At 42.9% G+C, this 22,671-nt stretch overlaps 1 protein-coding gene across 4 annotated transcripts in view; it reads right to left on the reverse strand.

Annotated features, from left to right (window-relative positions):
- Positions 1 to 22,671, reverse strand: part of LG10H1orf159 (linkage group 10 C1orf159 homolog) — a 111,569-nt gene that overhangs the window by 75,594 nt on the left and 13,304 nt on the right. For all 4 annotated transcript variants that reach the window (XM_073603069.1, XM_073603066.1, XM_073603067.1 and 1 more), the window contains exons 2-3: positions 17,331 to 17,465; positions 4,346 to 4,418 (exon numbers count right to left, since the gene is read on the reverse strand). In XM_073603069.1, the coding sequence (XP_073459170.1) occupies positions 4,346 to 4,417 (72 nt within the window). In that variant the 5' untranslated portion in view covers position 4,418; positions 17,331 to 17,465. The remainder of the gene's footprint in view (positions 1 to 4,345; positions 4,419 to 17,330; positions 17,466 to 22,671) is intronic.

Raw genomic sequence — 22,671 nt, forward strand, 5'->3', positions numbered from 1 at the left:
TGACTGTAAAGCCTTCCTTGCCTCCCTTTTCCTAACAGTGGGGGGGCGTATCCGATTAGAAATGGGTGGGCAGGGTCAGATGTCTCCCTGATCGGGGATGTACATCCCTCATCTGTGTGCATTGCTGTCTCTGATGCATCAGTCAGTATGCTGGTCAGCCTCCAGCCCTCTCTCACCTCCAAATCTATGTTAAAGTCCTGGCTGCCTCTCTCCACCTCACACATTGCAACCAAGTACACTGACTCCAGCTGACATTCTGGGCAACCTGCAGCCCTCCCCCAACTTCTGTTGCCAGCCACCTGTACACACGATCCGAAAATGGGACGAAAAATACCGCTTTCGAAGCGATCATACGACAATCAGATCGTTCGTACAGAGCTTTCGAGAGCCGATCACGACAGCTTATTCGATATTATCCGATCGGACAAATACGAAAATGTTTCTCATATGATGCCAGATTGTATGATTTTAATCAGTACAGTCGTCGTCCGAAAATACAATAGAAATACACTACAACACATGACATCACTTCCGATTTTTTATTCTGTCATATGAGAATTTTCGTAACTTTAGTAACCGTTCCATTTTTGATATGCGACTAGCAGCATCTGATGCCCGATTTACGGATCGTGTGTACAGGGCTATGTGTGACTGTCCCCTCATATGACTGGTGCAGACTGGAGAACGATTTCGTACTGTGCTTTAGGGAAAGTGACAGCAGTTTAGGATGTGTTTGTGGCTACTAGTTGTCTCCTGACTACCCATTTGGGGAAGGGAGGATATAAATGGATGGGTCATACACAGAGGGCTGTGTACACTGCACTTTGGACAGAGGTGCTCCTGCTAGGAACCCCTATGAATCAGCAGAGTGGAGCTTGGACGGGATGTGGCAGCTCTGAGAACAGGGAGATGTAGAGCAATGCTTGCCACCCAGTATCTCATCCTAACAGCAAGGCTGGTGGGGGGGCATGTCACAAAACGGACTACAGGGATTACAGGATTTACATGGTGTTCTGCATCTCCTAGCAGGGATCTAAGGGACACAAACTGACCAGTCCAGCATGGAGATGCTTACAGGCTTGGCATGGTCAAATTGAGACAGGAAGCACAGGGAACTGGCAGGATCAACAGCTATTTAGCAGGAGCTACAAAGTAAATAACTTACAGGTTACTTTTCCCAGTATGTGACTAGCTAAACACATATGGGAGGTTTTTAATTTTAGGGCAACACACACGTCAAACAAAAAGAGCTTATAAATACGCAAAAGCCTGTGATATTGATAATACAGTAAAACCTTGGTTTGAGAGTAACTTGGTTTGAGAGCGTTTTGCAAGACAAGCTAAATTTTTTAATAAACTTTGACTTGATATACAAGTAACGTCATGTCACAACCGAGTATAAAAGAGAAGAGAAGCGCCTCGAATGCCGCGTACACACGAGCGGACTTTCCGGCATACTTGGTCCGGCGGACTTTTTCCCAAAAGCCCGCCAGACCTCGATTTGAAACATGTTTTAAATCTTTCCGCCGGACTCAGTTTCTGGCGGAAAGTCCGCTCGTCTGTGTGCTGGTCCGACGGAAAGCCCGCTCGTCTGTATGCTGGTCCGATGGACCAGATACGACGCAAGGGCAGGGTATTGCATTTCGCGCTCGCCGCAATAGGAAAAACTAATTTTCCTATTGCGGCGAGCGCGGGGCATACCAGGCCCTTAGGTCTGGTATGGATTATAAAGGGAACCCCCTACGCCGAAAAAACGGCATGGGGTCCCCCCTAAAATCCATACCAGACCCCAATCCGAGCACGCAGCCCGGCCGGACAGGAAAGGGGGTGGGGACAAGCGAGCAGCCCCCCTCCTCCTGAACCGTACCAGGCCGCATACCCTCAACATGGGGGGGTGCCTTGGGGGAGGGGGGGCCCTGCGGGGCCCCCCCACCCCAGAGCACCTTGTCCCCATGTTGATGAGGACAAGGGCCTCTTTCCGACAACCCTGGCCGTTGGTTGTCGGGGTCTGCGGGCAGGGGGCTTATCGGAATCCGGGAGCCCCCTATAATAAGAGGGCCCCCAGATCCCGGCCTCCCACCCTATGTGAATGGGAAGAGCCGGAGGAAGACCCCCCCAGATCTGTTTAATAAATTTAAAAACTTGTGTAGTGTGTTTTATTATTGACGCTTTTTCCCTAGGTGAATGGGTAGGGGTACCATGTACCCCATACTCATTCACATAGGGTGGGGGGCCGGGATCTGGGGGCCCTCTTATTATAGAGGGCTCCCGGATTCCGATAAGCCCCCCGCCCGCAGACTCCGACAACCAACGGCCAGGGTTGTTGGGAAGAGGCCCTTGTCCTCATCAACATGGGGACAAGGTGCTTTGGGGTGGGGGGGCCCCTCAGGGCCCCCCCTCCCCCAAGGCACCCCCCCATGTTGAGGGCATGCGGCCTGGTACGGTTCAGGAGGGGGGGTATGGATTTTAGGGGGGACCCGACGCTGTTTTTTCGGCGTAGGGGGTTCCTTTTATAATCCATACCAGACCTAAGGGCCTGGTATGCTCCGCGATGGGGCTCGCAAGGTGTCAATCTCGCCGATAAAAGCGGCAAGATTGACTTCCTTTTCTAGTCCCATCGTACCTGAGTCACGTTCAAAATGAACGGACTTGTCCATGTGTGGGCAAGTCCGTTCGTTCTGAAAGTCCGCCGTAACTCCGGCGAAAGTCCGTCGGAAAGACAGGCGGATTTAGCCAGCCGGAAAGTCCGGTCGTGTGTGGGCAAGTCCGTCCGTTTTAAAGTCCGGCGCACCTGGCGGACAAAGTCCGTTGGAAAGTTTGCCGGACCGAGTATGCCAGAAAAGTCCAAATCGTGTGTACGCGGCATAAGTGTAGCAATATGGTTACATTTAATGAAGGTACAACATTTATCAGCATATTGCTACACTTAGAGGCGCCTCTCTTCTCTTTTATAGTCTGTAGCTCCTGCTAGATTTTGCTTCTAAGCCCCTTGTGGAGGCTTCCATTTGTAAATGGACATTTTATGGTTACACAACCTGGTTACGTTGTTAGAATCTTTGTTATATGGACTATAAACTGAAGGACCTATGAATAAATGGTTGTGGAACAAATCATCTGAGTTTGCATTATTTCTTATGGGGAAATTTGGTTTGATATACACGTGCTTTGGATTACAAATATACTTCAGGAACAAATTATGCTCACAATCCAAGGTTTTACTGTACTTAACTGTGGCAAAAAATGAACTAGACGAGGACGAGCTTCCCTAAGCACCAAAAGGCCACTTATCCAAAAACGTAACCTTTATTACAAATTATAAAAAAGTTATGTAAAAGACCATAACAGGTATCCCTATAGGGTGAGGTCAATGCCACTATAAACCAAAGTTCTATCTCTATGCAGTATTATTTACACCTACCAAGTTAATTGGTGAAATTATCCTCAATGAGCCCTGTGGTTGCTGGAAAGAAATTTGCTCTGTGTACGGCCGGTCTAACTTTCTGAGAAGGATACAATTGCAGTGTGTGCTTAGCATTATTGGCTCACTGAATGCTTACATTTACTGCCTGGAATCGCTTTTGAAGGGAGCCTGGATCAGAATGTTGTCCAGCAATTGTAAATATTTCAGTCCTTCGGTTATAACCTAGTTATCCCACTCCAGAGCTAAAGTGAACATCGCTTGATGCTAACATTTCAGTATACTCTCCACTTAAAATTGAGAGTTTATGTTTTTAGAGCGGAATAAAGGGGCTCATGCTCAACAATTCGCCATCAGCAAATTCTGTTCATATACTGTACGCATGTAATATTTGTGCTAAAGTTTACATGTGTACAGTATAGCACAAATTATCCTGTTTGCCCTATTGGTTGCTGGGATGCAGGCAGACATGTAATGCCAACATGACGTGCGTAATCAATCGGAATATACATGCCTGATATTTACATGTTGGCTTATAGAGTACATTTGTGCTGTACACATGAATAGCACATCCATTTACATGTGTACAGTGTCAAATATGGTCCATATGCAGGTTTCTGTTTTGATTTTAAAGACCTGGATGCATCACAGATTACTGACCTTTATGCAACTGTGTGCATGGGCTCATAAAAAAAAAAAAAAAATGCAGATGTTCAGAAAAAACAAAGGCTATAGCGTTAAAAACCCATCTTTCTTTTTTTGTGGCCAGGTGCATGAGCCCGAAAGAGTATGCGTGAACAGTATTGTGAATGCATATATTTTGGCTGTTCCCCAGCTTTCACTTATTTTGTTTCTTGCATGTGCCCTGGGTGCGCCCAATGAGAAGGAAAAAGCAAGGAAGATATTAAGAAGACATGTTATACATACCAAAGAGTTCACCGATTCTCCCACGGATTCCACAATTAATCTGCCCAGGAGAATGATGCAGGGTACAGCCATTCTAAGACAAAAAACACAAGTGACAGACACGTGTATTGGTATCCAGGCAGCAAAATAAAAGACAACACACAGGCACATGGGACACCCACAGCCTTAAATGCCCTTTTGTGGTCTTATTCTCTCTCTCTGCATAAATGAGGCATCTTAGACTGGAGCAAAAAAAAAAAAAAACTATACTCTCAAAAGTATTGAGACACCTGCCTTTACATGAACTTTAATTGCATTCCAGTCTTAGTCCGAAGGGTTCACTATTGAGTTGGCCAAACCTTTGTAGCTATAACAGCTTCAACTCTTCTATGAAGATCGTCCACAAGGTTTAGGAGTGTATCTATGGAAATGTTTGACCATTCTTCTAGAAGCGCATTTGTGAGGTCAGGCACTGTTGCTGGAACGAGAAGGCCTGGCTCGCGTTCTCCGCTCCAATTCATCCCAATGGTGTTCTATCGGGTTGAGGTCAGGACTCTGCGGAGACCAGTCAAGTTGCCCCACCCCACACTCGCTCATCCACGTCTTTATGGACCTTGTTTGTGCACTGGTGAACAGTCATGTTGGAACAGGAAGGGGCCATCCCCAAACCGTTCCCGCAAAGTTGGCAGCATGAAATTGTCCAAAATGTCTTGATATGCTGACGCCTTAAGAGTTCCCTTCACTGGAGTCCAACCCCTGAAAAACAGCCCCACCCCATAATCCCCCCTTGACCAAACTTTACACTTGGCACAATGCAGTCAGGCCAGTACTGTTCTCCTGGCAAAGGTCAGACCTAGACACGTTCATCAGATTTCCAGACAGAAAAGTGTGATTTGTCACTCCAGAGAACACATCTCTACTGCTCTAGAGTCCAGTGGATACGTGCTTTACACTACTGCACCCGACGCTTTGCATTGCACTTGGTGATGTAAGGCTTGGATGCAGCTGCTTGGCTATGGAAATCCATTCCATGAAGCTCTCTACGCACTTTTGTTCTAATCTGAAGGCCACGCAAAGTTTTGAGTATTGCACACCGCTTTGGCCTGAATCGTGCTCGTTTTGCGAGACAACAATCGCAAACCGAGTTACGATTTTAAAAAATACATTGCTCGTATTGGGAAACGCTCGTTAACCGTGTTATTCCCAATTCGAGGTTCCACTGAAATTAAAGATAAACACCTGGTAGAGTACAAAGTTATACCCTTTGGATTTTTGTGGCTATCCATGGCTCCAGTATGGCCTGTTTCAACAGGATTTTGTTTGCTTCAAGTGGGTTTGCATTGCCATACAAGCAGATAAAAATGCAAAGGCAACTCAAAATCATATGTTTATGAATTCTGAATGGTCTCCAAAGTATCTCAAACAGATGTCAAACTAATGCCAACACCACAAGCCCCAAAAGCCTGTCAACACAAGCCCTTGGAGAGATTTATCCTTACTTTTTGTCCTGGTGAAAATGGTTTCACCAAACAGGAAGATCGGGCAATCTCCAAAACCAACACATATAAAAACAAAAACATTTTTGTGGGGGATGTCTAGACGCCTCATTGACTTTTTACTGCTGTCTGTGTCCCTGTCCCAGATATTCCCACATTTCCTGTCACCAGCACAGAAAGGGAGGGGAAATAAAAAAAATAAATAAATAAATAAAAATAATTCGCTTGAACTGAGCTTTGGACACCAGTAAAAACCAGACTGGAGGTAGTAATTCATCTATACTCTAGAAAAAAAAATAAATAAGAAAATAAAATAAAATTATAGACGACACTTTACTTTATAGCTGTCCCACCCCCCAAAAAATATCCAAATAACAGCGCTGGCAACAAAATACTATAATTAATAACTTACAGCTCCAGTGGACAGGGCTACCTCAACTCAAGTGAAGCACCCTCTACCAAAGTCTTTAAGCATTTGACACTTCCAAGAGTGTCAAATGACTGCATTCCCCCTCTGTGCACTGTTCTCCCCACTGGCTCATAAGTCACTGCAGGACACAGTAGTCGCTTAGAGGCTGGAGGAACTATTGAGTGCAGCATGGAGGCTGTACTGCTTGCATATGTCAAACTTGCTGCTCACCAGAAAGGTAAATATTCAGTCTTCTATTGCAGTTACCATTCTAGATTTGTTTCTGGGAAGCAGCAGTCACTTTAAAAGGGAAAATGTTAAAATATATACTGTATAAGGAAGTGGTTACTTCTGACTTGCTTTGGAACAGTTGTCCTGATTCTAGCTTCATTGGCTTGGCAATTGCAAGAAAATTAGCAAGCAATAAAAAAGAACTTGCGTAAGCTGCTGACAAGTTCTTAATTTTTAAATTATAGGGGAACTTTCCAGTCCTGTACTGTTCACTTTGAGATCCTGCTATTTTCCAGTTTGCTCTAAGGCCTCATGCACACTGGACATTTTTGGACGTTTTTATAGCAGCTGTTGTTGGCTTCAGATGTTTTTTTCTACAGTCAATAAACTCCCCATCATGTTATCCTATGTGTCCATGCACACATAGGCTGTTATCAGCAGTATTTGGCTTGAGTTTTTTTTGGCTGTAAAAAAACCCCCAAAAAACGAGTGGGTTTTGAGAGGAGTTTTTCAGCTGTTTTCAGCTGTAAAAACTCTCTAACGTCAAAAAACGCTGATACACGCTGATAAACGCCCAAAAATGTGGCTCACCAACTTTGACGTTTTTGATCCATTGAAAAAAAAAAAAAAAACGCCAAAAACCGTTAACGTGTAAAAACGCTAAGAAAGCTATTGCAGAATTATTATAGTTGAGAGGATGGGCATGGTTGTTAGCATTGCAACACTGAGACTTGGGTTCAGTTTTGACAAGTGCTCAGTCTGCATGGAGTATATGTTGTGTATTCGTGCAACCAGGGTGCCGCCTGAGGTCCTCAGGGGTGTTGCGGCATCCTGCTTGAAAAAGGCAGTCAGATTCAACCAACTTCCCGCTTGGTTGGGGCAGTACAGTCAAAGCAATGGAAGGGGAAGGCGGCTCTCAGAGTCCGGAGTTCTCCGCTTCTCCCTTCAGGGCAGTACCCAACATTGCAGAACCTGATGCAAATGCGGGTACTGTACTGAAGTTTTTAAAAAGGATGTATGTGTCCTTTCAAAAATCAGACAATGTGATTGTCTGGATTTGTTTCCACATTTTGTCTCTCATAGTTGAGGTATACCTATGATGACAATTACAGGCCTCTCTCATCTTTTTAAGTAGGAGAACTTGCACAATTGGTGGCTGACTAAATACTTTTCCCTTAACATCATTCAGGACAGCACCTTGAGAGCGTGGCTCCACCCACTTGACAGGAAACACACCTCCACCAAACTTTAAAAGGAGGCTCCTTCCCACTTATCATCAGTTTATGTGTTTCCTCCGGCGGGAACACATGTGGGAGTTTGGAGCTCTCAAGGTTCTGTCCTGAGAGAACAGGCTTCCTACTCCACTATTTTTACCTACCTCAGGAGAGCCAATTCCTCCCATTTTCCACAGGCTTACGGGTGTCGGGTGGATGGGCTCCTTCTCCCTCGTCAGTGCTCGGGGAGAGCCAGAACTGCTCCGGGTATCGCTGCTCCCAGGCAGGGGCATCAGGCATGACAGGCGTTTTGTTTTTTTATTGCCAGCACATGTTTTTTCCCTGATGCCGCCGCCATCTTGGGAAGGGCAGTCAGAGGACTGCATCCGCCAGATGTGAGGTATCCGGAAGTGGGGGGCAGCATCCATGGAGCAGGCGCCAGGCGTCATTTCCGCCGGAAGCGCAGGGGGAGGAGGGAGGAATAGGTCTGGTGCCTATTTATTTCCGGTTCTGGTCCGGCGCACAGGTGCTATTGGAGTCCGGAACCGGCGTTTTCGCCACAGGCATCACGCTGCTGCCTCAGCATGGATTCAGGAACCGCAGCTAGTGGAACAGGCACAGGCACCAGCAAGGCCCAGGTAAGGAGCAGACTGTAGTTTCTGCTCAGCTTTACTGTGGGGTCTCTCTCTAGCCCTCGGTATTTTTTTCCCCCTGGTGGCGGAGGGGCCTGTCAGGGCACATGAGTCTGATAGCTTTTCTCACTGTGCACCTGTGGTGAGCAACCTTGAGTAATCAAGCTGACTCTAAAAGATGGTTTGTCTTTTTTTCGCTCTCTTTTTCCCTTATCATGGCAGGCCAAGAGCTCTGACCCTGGGATTAGAAAGAAATTTCCTTCATGCAAAATTAAGTTAAATGAAGGCTGGAAAAAGGCTTTATGTCAAGCATGTATTGACTCCTTGGTGAGGGAAAAAACCACTTCCGCATGCAGTGATCTAATCGCATCTGCTAAAAAGGAATTGGATGCTACCATTCAATCCTTCAGATCCTCACTCACCTATCCATCTGCAAGTCAGCCCACTACCTCACAGTCCTCTCAAGGTTCACTGTTAGTCCCGACAGTGGAGACAGAGATGGGTCCTCTGAACCAGGAAGGGCTTTCCCCATCCCATTCTAATGAATCGAATGAGGATGGTGATGAGCTGGAAAATATGTCTTCCAAATATAAATTATCTTTGGATCAGGTGGACGGCCTTTTAAGGGCTATTTATGCTACTCTAGGCCTTGAGGAAGAGCATAAGGAAAGGTCTTTACACGACAAGATGTATGTACCTTTCCAGTCCATGCAGTGATTTCTGAAACAATCAGAAAAGAATGGGCTGACCCTGATAGGAAACCATTTTTCTCTAGGGCTCATAAGAGAAGGTTCCCTTTTGATAAAGACGCAGCGGCTCTTTGGAATAAGGTTCCAAAACTTGATGCAGCCTTTTCTCAAGATCTACTGATCTAGCATTTTAGGACATGGGGATCTTAAAAGACCCCATGGAAAAAAAGAAAAATGGATCAACAGCTCAAGCGGACTTGGCAATCCATTATGGGCAACCTTAAGCCAGCAATGGCAACTACTTGCATCTCCAGGGACTTGGAGTATTGGGTAAATCAGCTTAAAGCTCATATAATAGCAGATTCCCCTAAGCAAGAAATCCTTGACTCCTTTTCTACCCTCTCAGCAGTCGTAGCCTATGTCTCTGATGCCTCAGCAGAGTCTATCAGGATGACAGCTAAGGCGGCAGCCCTTGCTAATTCTGTTAGACGGGCTTTATGGCTAAAGACTTGGCAGGGGGACGCAGCATCTAAAAACAAATTATGCGGGGTCCCTTTTCTAGGAGACTTATTGTTCGGCCCTGATTTTATCTGCAGTCCTGTCCAGAACTGAATCCAAAAGAAATCTTTTCCTGTCAAAAAAGAAGAAACAACCAGTCAAACAGTTTTTTCGTCCTCAAAGGGCTCAGGAACAAAACAAGCCTCAAGAGAAAAAGAAAAACTGGTCAGGGCAGAGGGGAAAAGGCAAAGGAAATGTCCTTTTCCATCCTCCTGCGTCAACCAGCAAGACGCAATGACAGCCGGTTACAGGTGGGGGGAAGACTGCAAGGCTTTCTCCCCTATTGGGCAAGCATAACGGAAAACCAGTTCATTCTGAATATGCTAGCCCAGAGTTACAATATAGAATTTTCAGATCCCCCCCTAGAAAGGTACTTGGTGACAAATCTTCCAAGAGATGTAACAAAATCCCTAGCAATGAAGAGCCTATTAAAGGATCTGATAGATCAGGGGGTTATGTCTTACGTCCCACAGGGGGAGCTTTATCAGGGATTTTATGCCCATATATTCCTGATAAAGAAACCATCTGGAAATTTTCGTTTAATCCTAAACCTGAAACCACTGAACAGATCAGTCCAATACAAAAGGTTTCGTATGGACTCCATCTTCACGGTCAAGAATCTATTGACAAAGGAATGCTTTATGGCATCAATAGACCTTCGAGATGCCTATCTGCATATCCCTATAGCCCCGCAGTCCCAAAGATTCCTAAGATTGGTGATAAATTTGGGGAAAGAGGTTCTGCACTTGCAATTCAGGGCCCTCCCCTTTGGCCTGTCTTCTGCCCCACGAATATTTACAAAAATAATGGCAGAAGCGCTTGCACCTCTTCGCATGCAGGGGATTGCGGTAATTCCGTACTTGGACGACCTACTCCTTTTTGCCCCTTCCAGGGAAAGCCTACTAGACGACCTCAGAAAAACCCAAGGTCATCTAGAAACCCTGGGTTGGATCATAAATATGCAGAAGTCAAATTTCAATCCAGCCCAGAAAATACTACTCCTGGGGTATCAGATCTGTTCAAAGGAACAGAAGATTTTTCTCCCAGAAGAGAAAAAGTTGAAGGTCCAGAAGGTGGTAGCGTCCTTACAGGCAAGTCAGGAATTATCAGTCCGACAAGTGATGTCATCCCTAGGAACCCTAACCGCAACCATACCAGCCATTCAATGGGCAAGGTTACATTTCAGGCCTCTCCAGACCTTTCTCCTGAGAATATGGAATCACAGGACAGAATCTCTGGAAGCAAAGGTGAAAATACCCACCAAAGTCAAAAGATCACTTTGGTGGTGGAGGAGACAGGAGAATCTGTCAAAAGGTCTGCTCTGGTCATTTTCAATAGAAAAGGTGGTAACGACAGATGCCAGTGTATGGGGTTGGGGAGCTCACTTAGACCAAGACTTCACGCAAGGAATGTGGTCTCGGACAGAAGCAAAGAGGTCCTCAAATTGGAGGGAGTTAAAGGCAGTCGCCATAGCATTAGATGCCTTCTCTCCTATCCTTCACGGTTCCCATGTCCGGGTTCTCTCGGACAACGCCGCTACCATAGCCTACCTAAACAAACAGGGGGGTACAAGAAGCAAAACACTTCAGTTGCTAGCTTCAAAGATCCTGGTTTGGGCAGAAAAGCATGTTTGGTCTTTATCAGCGGTTCACCTCAAAGGCACCTTAAATGTAGTGGCAGATTATCTAAGCAGAAGACGGACTCAGGAGTCAGAATGGAGCTTGAATCCGGAAATCTTTGCAATAATTACCAGGGCCTGGGGTCAACCACAAATAGACCTATTTGCGTCAGAAGAAAATGCACAACTCCCAGTATTTTTCTCTATTCACAGAAACGACAAGGCCCAGGGGACGGATGCGTTAATTCAGCCCTGGAATTTCCTTCTGGGTTACGCATTTCCTCCTTTCCAACTTATCCCGTTGGTGTTAAGGAAGATACAGAGGGAGAAGGTGGCAGTAATCCTAATTACTCCATTTTGGCCAAAAAGGGCATGGTTTTCCACCTTTCTACAGATGGCAGTCAAACCATTTTGACAGCTGCCTCTCCAGCAAGACCTGCTCCTACAGGGTCCAATACAGCATCCAGGAGTGGCCAGTCTAAGCCTCACGGCCTGGTTTCTGAGGAGCAGTTGTTAAGAAACAAGGGTCTGTCACAACCCTTGTTAACTACCTTACTTTCCAGTAGGAAAATAGTGACCAGAAAAATCTATGCTAAATATTGGAAAGTTTTCAACTCTGTCTTTCGACTAAAAGAAAAGTAAGAAATTTAGTGTCAATTTTGGAATTCCTTCAAGAGGGGGCAGACAAAGGCTTGTCAGTCAGCACCCTTAAAGTACAAGTAGCTGCTTTGGGAGTATTTCTAGAAAGACCAATCTCTTCTGAGCCCTTGGTTATAAGATTTTTCAAGGCGCTTACCAGATCTAGACCAGCTCTGGCTAAGCACTTTCCCAATTGGGATCTATCAGTGGTCCTGCAAGCCCTAACAAAGGAGCCTTTTGAACCACTACAAGAAATCTCTAAGGAATCTTACTCTTAAGACCTTGTTCTTAGTTGCAATAACGTCAGCAAGGAGAATTGGTGAGCTGCACGCCTTGTTAAGAGACCCTTTTTAACTATCTACACAGATAGGATTATACTTAAAATCGATCCGGGTTTTTTGCCAAAGGTAGCGTCAGCACACAATAAGTCGCAGGAGATCATCCTGCCAACCTTTTGCTCTAACCCCTCGGGGGAAAAAAGAAGGCAAATTCCACAATTTGGATGTAAGAAGGACTTTATTACAGTATCTGGAGGTAACAAGTAACTTTAGGTCCTCGGATTCTCTATTTATACTTTTTTCTGGTAAGAAGAAGGGCCAACAAGCTTCTAAGGGGTCTATAGCTAGATGGCTTAAATCAGCTATTCTAGCAGCCTACTCTCAATCGGGGCTATCGCCCCCGCTGGGAATTAAAGCACATTCTACCAGGGCTCAGGCCACTACATGGGCAGAAATAGCTGGTGCCACCCCAGATCAGATTTGTAGGGCGGCTACGTGGTCAAGTTACCTTACGTTTGTCCGTCATTACAGGCTGGATCTTCTGTCAGCAAGTGAACAAACTTTTGGCAGAAAGGTCTTGCAGATTGTGGTCCCTCCCTAAGTGGGTAAGTCTCTGTTATCCTCTCAAGGTGCTGTCTTGAAAGACGTTAATGGAAAAATCAAGTTAGACTTACCGGTAACTTGTTTTCCAGGAGTCTTTCAGGACAGCAGCAACCCGCCCTTATTGTATTAAATTACTATGCTGTGACTAACCATGTTCTGATTATGTGTTCCAGCTTGGGCCGGAGGTTCTCTACTACTACTACTGATAAGTGGGAAGAGCCTCCTTTTAAAGTTTGGTGGAGGTGTGTTTCCTGTCAAGTGGGTGGAGCCACGCTCTCAAGGTGCTGTCCTGAAAGACTCCTGGAAAACAAGTTACCGGTAAGTCTAACTTTTTTGCCCCACTGTATGTATATATGCCTGTGTATGTATGTATGTATGTGTATGTATATTTATCTATGGTTTTTTAGTACTGCAAAGCTACTGGCGTTTTTATAACGTTATTTTAACGTCCAGTGTGCATGAGGCCTAAATGGTTTTTTTCCTAGGTTTTAACAAACCCAGCAGTTAGTGCAAGCTGAGCAGGTACGCATTGTGCAGTCAATAAAGTCCAATCAAATTCTAACTATACATAAACCTGCTCCCACCTCCATTCTTAGCCTATTCTAACTTTTTCATATGAAAGATGTATACTTATCTATGCTGAGAGAGCTCCGGTCCGGCCACATGATCTCTCCAGCGATCGGCTTCTATGAAGAGGCGAGATCGCTGAGGATAGCTGCAGAGCCTATGTGGTGCCTATACTTTGCATTGTCAGACGTCCTACACTGAAGCCAGCGCTAGGAGACAATCATGTGACTGGACAGGAGCATGCCCAGCAAAGTTTAGTATAGACCGCTTTCATTTACAGGGTAGTTAGAATAGGCTTAGAATGGAGGTGGGAGCAGGTTAAGGCTGGGTTCACATATATGCAAATTGGATCCAGGGGTTTCCCCGCATCCAATTCACATGACAGGCAAGTGTGACCAGCTCTCAATGGAGTCGGTTCACACATGTTGGAGGCGGTCACAGAGCAGATTCCAAATATATATTATATATACATACATACACACACACTATATATATATATATATATATATATATATATATATATATATATATACACATATATATATACATACATACATACATATACATACAGTGTATATATATATATATATATATATATATATATATATATATATATATATATATATATATATATATATATATATATATATATATATATATATATATATATATATATATATATATATATATATATATATATATACACACACACACACATACACACATATATACACACATATACACACACATACATGTATACATATACACATACACAAAAACAAGAAAAAAATATTATATTGAGGCTTTAGTAACACTAATGCCCTGTACACACGGTCGGATTTTCCGACGGAAAATGTGTGATCGAAGCTTGTTGTCGGAAATTCCGATCATGTGTGGGCTCCATCGGACTTTCTCCCTTGGAATTTCCGACACAAAGTTTGAGAGCTTGCTATAAAATTTTCCGACAACAAAATCCGATCGGTTAAATTCCGATCGTGTGTAGACAAATCCGACGCACAAAGTGCCACGCATGCTCAGAATAAATTAAGAGACTAAAGCTAGACTAAAGCTATTGGCTATTGCGCTGTTTATAGTCCCAACGTATGTGTTTTACGTCCCCGCGTTCAGAACGATTGGATTTTCCGACAACTTTGTGCGGCCGTGTGTATGCAAGACAAGTTTGAGCCAACATCCGTCGGAAAAAATTCATGGATTTTGTTGGCGGAATGTCCGATCAATGTCTGATCGTGCGTACAGGGCATAAGTATAGTTAGGATTTGACTGGACTTCCATTTTAAAAGGAAATGCATGCTACCTTTTCTAACCTCCTTTAAAAAAACTAGTTGGCCGTCATGCACCAATGACAATAAATGGCATCAGAATGCACTGCGCATAGAGCAGATGCATTTCAACAATGCATGTTAAATGCATTTTAAGCCACGTTGCTACAATGCTGAAATGTGAATGGGCCCCTAAAAAGGATAAAAGTTCACCTTCTGAAGCATGTTACATAATATTTATTGAAAACAGCATAGCTGTGTGGGGCTTCGACCGCACAGCCGCATCATTCATTTACAGGAATCGGGCAATGAGAGAACTACAAGTCTCATCTTCCACCGCTGCATTTGGCTTGTAGTTCTGAATGCTTATCGGCAGGAGCCTGACATTGCACCCCTGATCAACTGATCATGAGTGCAATGCTTTGCAGGATCCTGTGGGGGAAAAAATGCACTATTTTTTCCTGCAAAAATATGTGCCTTTATTATTTTGTTCCCAGAAGGTGAACAAAAGATTATGTAATACTTTAAATATTCAGTATTGGTAAGGGGGCAGGAGTATAAGCTGTATTTTTTTTTTAATTTTTTATATGACCCTGTCACAGCACACTATTGATACATTTTAGCTGACTTCCCTTTTTAGCGCACTCTGATTTTGAAGACCAATCTTTGCCCTTGCACAGACAAATTAACTTTTTTTCTGCCTAGTTGCTATGTAACCAAGAACCTTATCAGTAAGCCTGTGGATGAGTTTCACATGCAAGGATCCGCCATTAAAAGAAAAATCAATGTAGCTCAGATGAACGGTTACAGTGTGGAACAGCTGATAATAAGAGCCTAAATCACCGTGGCATGCCATCTGCGAGTGACAGGGAGATGGGTAGAGGGAAACCAATTCCCAGCACACACGGCCTGCACAGTCACTGTAGCAGCAGATGAAAAGGGCACGCAGAACAATCATGCATAGACAAAACCTCTGCTTGTCACAGATATAGATACAGCGTGGATAATCTCTCTATTTGATATTAGATACTAGAAAGACTTTTAGAGCCATGCTGTACATTGAGACAGGATGGCTGCTCACAGAGATTAGTTTCGAGCAAAACTTCTCATGCTAAGAAGGAAAAAAAAAAAAAAGACTTCTGAAAAAGTAATTAAAAAGTTGTGTTTTAAAACAGTTTATAATTAAAAGATAGTTTACACACTTAACTAAATTATGTAGAGAATAGGAACCCTAGAAAAACAAAAAACAGCAATTTTGTTTCTGGTATTTCCCCCACTCACTTCTCTTCCCTGCTTCCCGCCGATTCACATCCCCCCTGTTTTGCTGTGCTCTACTGGCCCCCATCCGCACATCTAAATCCCCCCCTCCCCCACAGCGCCAATCCCCTGTGGCTGCCCTGCAGCTGCTGGCTTCCCTTCCTCTCACCTGTCACTGGTTTTAGCTGCTGCAGGGGAGCCACAGGGGGAACTATTCACATGGATTCCCCTTTAGTGGGCCAACTGCCCCCTCACTGATCCACTGGCGTCTCCTTGCTGCTGTGCTGCTGACCAGCTTCTCCTCCTCACCCTCCTGCCAGCTGCTGGGGCTGGAAATCAGTGTCAGAATGAACACAGAGAGCGATCGGTGTCAGACGGTCCTGAGTTCATGCTTCAGTTTGTTAACAGGTAGCCTCTGTACAGGGGCTTCTATTCATCCATCTGCAACTAAGGCTGCAGAGAAAGGGTATGAGGATTGCATGTCCTCAGTACCTTTCTCAGTCTCAAAAAGAGAGACATTGGAGGGTCTATTTAGAACCCTTATTGTGTTTTATTTATTAAATAATAACACAGCCCTTTAACATTTCTTGCATAAATATGTTTTTGATAAACATTCGCACAAATCACAGGGCCTAAAAAAAAAAAAAAAAAACACCAGTAGCTTTTTTTTATCCTACTGGTCAGATGCTTTTGGAAAATGTTTGGTTTGGAGCATCCTTGCAAAAATGGTCTGGCCACCTGAGTTTAAAAGTGAAGTGTAGGGCCTGTAAGCCAAAGGGTTAGGCAGCCCATACATTATTTTTTTTTCCTTCAACCAATGGGTTGAAAACCCAATTTCCCCATGCACGCATCTGAGGTGGATTGGGGAATCACTTCTGCCAAGTTATTGTATTCTGACAGGGAGACTTCCCCACTGTTAAAATACAATGATTAGTTCTGCTAGCATTAGCCGGCTGCACTGATCGATCAGGAAAAACCCGGCAGGGTGGCTGTACAGAAGTCGATTGTTAGATTCCCTCCCTCTACTTCATTTCTCGCCCAATTGAGAATGCTGTTGCTGGTACTGCCCATTGCTACTTGCATATGCATGTCATATCCGAGAATTTTTCGGGTAACTACCAGAGTGCTGGATGCACATACACTGCCAATCCCATGCATGTGCACCCAGCAGAATTGTATTTATACTTTGCCAACATCTGTGATAACGTGCAAACATTGCAATTCCTGTCTAGGGAGCTGAGTACGCAGGCATGGGCTCTTCTAACCCATCATCGTAGGGCACCAAAGAATACCAAAAATTAAAGGACAAATAATCCTCTGCCCTTGCTGCAGGTAGCCACCAGAGTATGACCAGAAATTATGAAAGAGCAATATATTAATGAAAAACATCCTGCATGTAAAAGTAAATATTACATTTTACAGCATTTTTAATGGTACCTTTATTTTAATTTTTACAATTCAGGTGAAGTTTCTCTTTAAGCTTATTTTTTTGACTAAATATTCTAAGATTAAAATATTAAGGCAAATGTACTTACACAGTCCATAAGTAACATAAATTCACAACATTTACTTCTTATGGGATCTCATGACTCTTGAGTTCTTTGATGAATGACTGCAGGTCTCAGTTCTGCAATCTTCTCAAGAAAGTCCAACTGGTCCACAATGATGCGCTATGGAAAAATAAATACGGTCATCTGTAAGGTGTAGAATGCAATACGATCTGACCTGGTTTAAGATGGAGGCCCTCAAACATACCATGGTATAGTATATAATGTACTGACAATAATTTTACAATGTTTAATCCAATATTTATATAAAACGCAACACAGGCCATCTTTTCTTTTTTTGTTTTAGCTGGGGAAGCGTTAGGATTGCGGTCAAGTCTTAATTGCCATCCATACTCTACTGGGGAGAGGTCACCTCACTCTTTGACCCGGTTATCCCAGGACAAAAAACCTAAGAAACTATGGGGTCACGGGACAGGAAGGCGACTGAAACATCTTGTTTCTGGTGACTCTCCTAGGATTCAAAATTGGGACCCAGGTCATGCTGAGGAAATACTGACATTTCACAAGGTTCTCACCTTTCCCTACTCTACTGAAAAAATGGATTGGTTCTCACCACACTCCATACAATTGACTCCCACACTAGGACAGGAAATTAGGGTAATACTTTTCAATGGGGACAGCTACAACAATGAGTCTGCCAGAGGTTCTAACCCTTCACTTTTTTTTTTTTTGGTAGAGGTGTTGTAAAAAAAAAACAAAACTTGGTATACATAACTGTAGAAGCCGAGGGCCAAAGGTTTACAGAATTACGTATACATGGTCAGCACACACAGCAAATGGCTTCCAGTGAAGAGAACCTAAACTCCATTTTTAGGCTTTCAAAACAAACATCCTGCCCATGAGTAGCCTCAAGATGGCAACTTGGGTGCCCCTCGCTGATTTCATTTCATTACAGGGGCCAAGCCCTGCCCAGTGAGACTGCTATAGTGATTGGTAAGGACATTCATTTGAAATAGAAGACAGTAAGTAGGGCTTAGCAATGCAGTCAATGTAAAGCCTAGTGTACACATGATGAGATCAGACAAATGATCGTCCTCTTTGTTTTTGCATGCCATGTCCAAAACTAATAGGTTACTAAAGTACGAAAATTCTCATACGACAGAATAAAGATTCAGAAGTGATGTAATGTATTTGTATTGTATTCTCGGAGGAAAAACTGTGCTGATTAAAACGGAAATCATACAATCTGGTATGGTACGATAACACTTTTTTTGTGTTTGTCCCTTCAGGAAAACTTCGAACACAAGCTGTGTACGAACATTCAGATTATCTTATGATTGCTTCAAAACCTAAGCATTATTTTTTGCACGATATTCTGATCGTGTGTATGGGGCTAAAAGTGATTGTAAATTATCACTTTGTAAAATAACCCATTCAGTTTAAAATAGAAATGAAAGGCAAAACATTTTTGTATAGATGTAAAAAAAAAAAAAAAAAAATATTATAAATACCCTTTTCCCTTTTTATAAATTATCACATTCCCTCTGTTCTCAGCTGCATAAGTGCTAGGGGAAGGAGAAGCAGCAGTACACTGAGCTTGCCAGCGAATGTCTGTGCATTGGGGGAGTGTCTTGGCAAGTCTGATCATTGGAGGAGAGCCTACAGAGTTCTCAGCACAGCTAGAGAACTGATCATGGTGTGTTTTCCTGCTAAGCGTGGTCATTTTTTTAATAGGGAAAGAAAAAAAAAAAAAAAAGGGGGGGGGGGGGGGGACTAGCAGGAACACTAGAGATTTCACACAAAGGAAGCAATACAAAGAGAACAGGATACTTTCTCATACAGGTACATGGTACAGCAAGCACATATCAGAAATATGAAGTGTTGGGGTAACAAAACACCAAGTCAGGCTTCATTAAGGAAGTAATCCAAAGTCAGAGGGGCACATTAACTTTTTCAGGTGATAAATATTAGCAGACACCAAATGGTGTTTACTCTTAGGCAGGACTTTTTTTTTTTAAATGTATATATAATACAGTATTTTGGGCTGACAAATGTTCAACCACCTATATTGGGTACGCACAGAGTTTTTTTTGTTTTTTTTTCCGTTTAAGCCGCAGTCTCTTCCTTTAGACTCACTCCATTTGTTAAAGGCCTGAGAATTTCTGAACATTGATCATGTATTCCAAGTGTTTCTATACTGTTCCAATCGTTTTTTTCTTGTGATAGCATTTTTTCCAAATCCCTAATAGTATCTAGTTCTAGTGCCCATTCTAATTAATAAAATATAAGTGCAGCGCTATTATTCTATCATGTAAAAAAAAATACAGTGATATCAATTCATAAATAAATTAATCTTTATTAAATTCTATTAAAATTCATATAGATAAAAAAAAACAACTTCTGTGTCGAATTATTGTGACTTCTCAGTTCATATATCATTCACCACTGTGTTCATCGTGTCTAATCTGCAGATTATATTATGTGCACACCATCACCAGCCGTTATACCTGCTCCCCTCATACACCAGTCAGGGAGACTCAGAAACAATTCCTTTGCTTTCATTCAGCTATGGTCTTATCTCTTCCACATCTGACCTGGTGCTCTGTATCCACTTTCAAATCAGTAGACTCCCAGGGGGATCACAATAATGATCTCTCAAATATACTGCCCCACTGCTTCTCTCCTTACTCCACACCAATGTTATCCCTCGAAATCCCTATAGGATATGGCTCCACATTCATGCAACAATAAATAGGAGGATACATAGTGCTCTCCGTTTGTAACATTTATTAAAACGCCCCAATTAAAATACACTTGCAAGATATTCAATCAAAACCGGCTCTATGCAATACAAATACGTCTGCCTGCTCACCACTGTGGCTGCGTAAAGTCACATGCTCTGCTCCTCCCCTCTACAAGCGTATCACCCTCTGATTGGGCTTTCTCAATAGATGGTCGGGACACCACACCCGAGCCCTTAAATAGCTCAGTGTTTCCAAGGCAACCTCCCAGGCTTCACCCCGGCAGTCTGGAGTGTATGCAGACACACCCACTTCCCGTGGACCACGGAAGTGTCACTTATCTGAATCAAACAATGGTACTTCTACCTCTGCTCCAACCCACATTTAAAATACATTATTATGCAATATACTTCCCGCCCTACTAATCCGGACTGCTGCGGTAACCACCCAGTCACAATCTGAACAAGAAATTACTGTAATAAACTATAAATAGTACCACTTATACTTGCATTTTGACCTTTTACTTATATACATGACTAGTGACTTTGTATAGATGAACCAAGCTGTAAATGATTTAGTTATATTGCACAACATTTTATTACTCGTTTAATCAACACATACTTTAAATTTAATTTAAAGTATGTATTTAAATAAATTACATTTATTAAATTTAAATAAATATATAAAAATACCAATATTTCATTAGCACTGGGTTTGCTCCATCACTATATTTATTGTTCCTAATCTTAGTCTATCAAATGCCATCACTTAAAGTTTATCATTAATATGACACACCATTAGGTAGCAACTAATCTTATGAAATACCACTACATATTCTCATTATGGGATACCTCTATTTACTATCCATTAATCCTATTCCTAATGTATTAATGGGTATATTTAGAGATTCATAGTATGACGTTTCCTTATTTTATTGCTACTGGGTTAAATCTATCACATTAATTGATCCCATTTCTAGTACAGTTCATAAAAATCTTTATTCATTATATATCCAGATTTCTATCTTCAATGCTATGCAATCAATAACGACCAATATTAACCAATAGTGATGAGGGGGGAGGGGAAATTGGGACTTTAAATGAAATTACGGCCTGGTAAGGTCACATATTTCCATCCCTGTCATTAGGACTATAAATGTATTTAAAAAACCCTGCAAGCGAGTCGCTAGCAAGTAAAAGAGGAAGCCAATGGTTTGCAAGCCAACACATAACTGGTGGGTGAATAAGCTGTTTAATGGTTTACATATAAACAATGGTATCAATGTCTTATTAACACTTAGCAAGATATCTAAGATGAGTAATAACACTGATAAACAGTGGTCAGCATACAGATTGCTGACATCAATTGGCAAGACAGGTAAACCAGATAACACTGGTACAAACATCATTGCTGGGTAAAACCAAGGGACCACCAATGTCAGAATGGGTAAACAATTATTGCACGATAATGCTTGCCTGATTTCTGGCCTCAAAATTCCTGTTACAAGGAATAATCCTTATCCTCATCTTAGATATCTTGCTAAGTGTTAATAAGACATTGTTTGATACCATTGTTTATATGTAAACCATTAAACAGCTTATTCACCCACCAGTTATGTGTTGGCTTGCAAACCATTGGCTTCATTTAAAGTCCTAACTCTTCCTCTTTTACTTGCTAGCAACTCAATTGCAGGGTTTTTTAAATAAATTTATAGTAATATTGATGAAGCAGTTCAGGTCAAAGTGCATGTTGAGACCCCTGGGTGCTAAGACCTTGGTCTCACACACCCAGAAAGGCTCACGCTGACTGAGGGTTCCTATAAAATTGCCTCCTCTCCAATGACAGTTGACCTTTTCCACCCCCCCAAAATTTTAAACTTTTAGGATTCCTGCCATGTACCTCCCTGAAATGTTTGGACACGCTATGTTCTTTCATTCCTTTTCTAATATTGTTTATGTGCTTGTGTACCCTTAACAGCAGTGGACACAACGTGGGACCCACATACTAGAGCTTGGAAGGGCACTCCAACACATTAACAACCCCCTCTGATGTACATGTGATGGGAAGTATAATGCATAATAATGTATTTTAAATGTGGGTTGGAGCAGAGGTAGAAGTACCATTGTTTGATTCGGATAAGTGACACTTCCGTGGTCCACGGGAAGTGGGCGTGTCTGCATACACTCCAGACTGCCGGGGTGAAGCCTGGGAGGTTGCCTTGGTAACGCTGAGCTATTTAAGGGCTTGGGTGAGGCGGCCCGACCATCAGCTGAGAAAACCCAATCAGAGGGCGATATGCGAGTAGAGGGGAGGAGCAGAGCCCGTGACGTCACGCGGCCACAGTGGTGAGCAGGCAGATGAATTTGTATTGCATAGATCCGGTTTTGATTGAATATCTTGCAAGTGTATTTTAATTGTAGCATTTTAATAAATGTTACAAAATGGAGAGCACTATGTATCCTCTATTTATTGTTGCATGAATGTGGAGCCATATCCTATAAGGAATATCAAGCGATAACGTTGGTGTGGAGGAAGGAGAGAAGCAGTGGGGCAGTATATATGAGAGATCATTATCGCAATCCCCCCTGGGAGGCTACTGATTTGAAAGTGGATAAAAAGTAGCAGGT

This window comes from Aquarana catesbeiana, linkage group LG10 (assembly GCF_042186555.1).
Source record: "Aquarana catesbeiana isolate 2022-GZ linkage group LG10, ASM4218655v1, whole genome shotgun sequence".
Taxonomy (NCBI): Eukaryota; Metazoa; Chordata; class Amphibia; order Anura; family Ranidae; genus Aquarana; species Aquarana catesbeiana.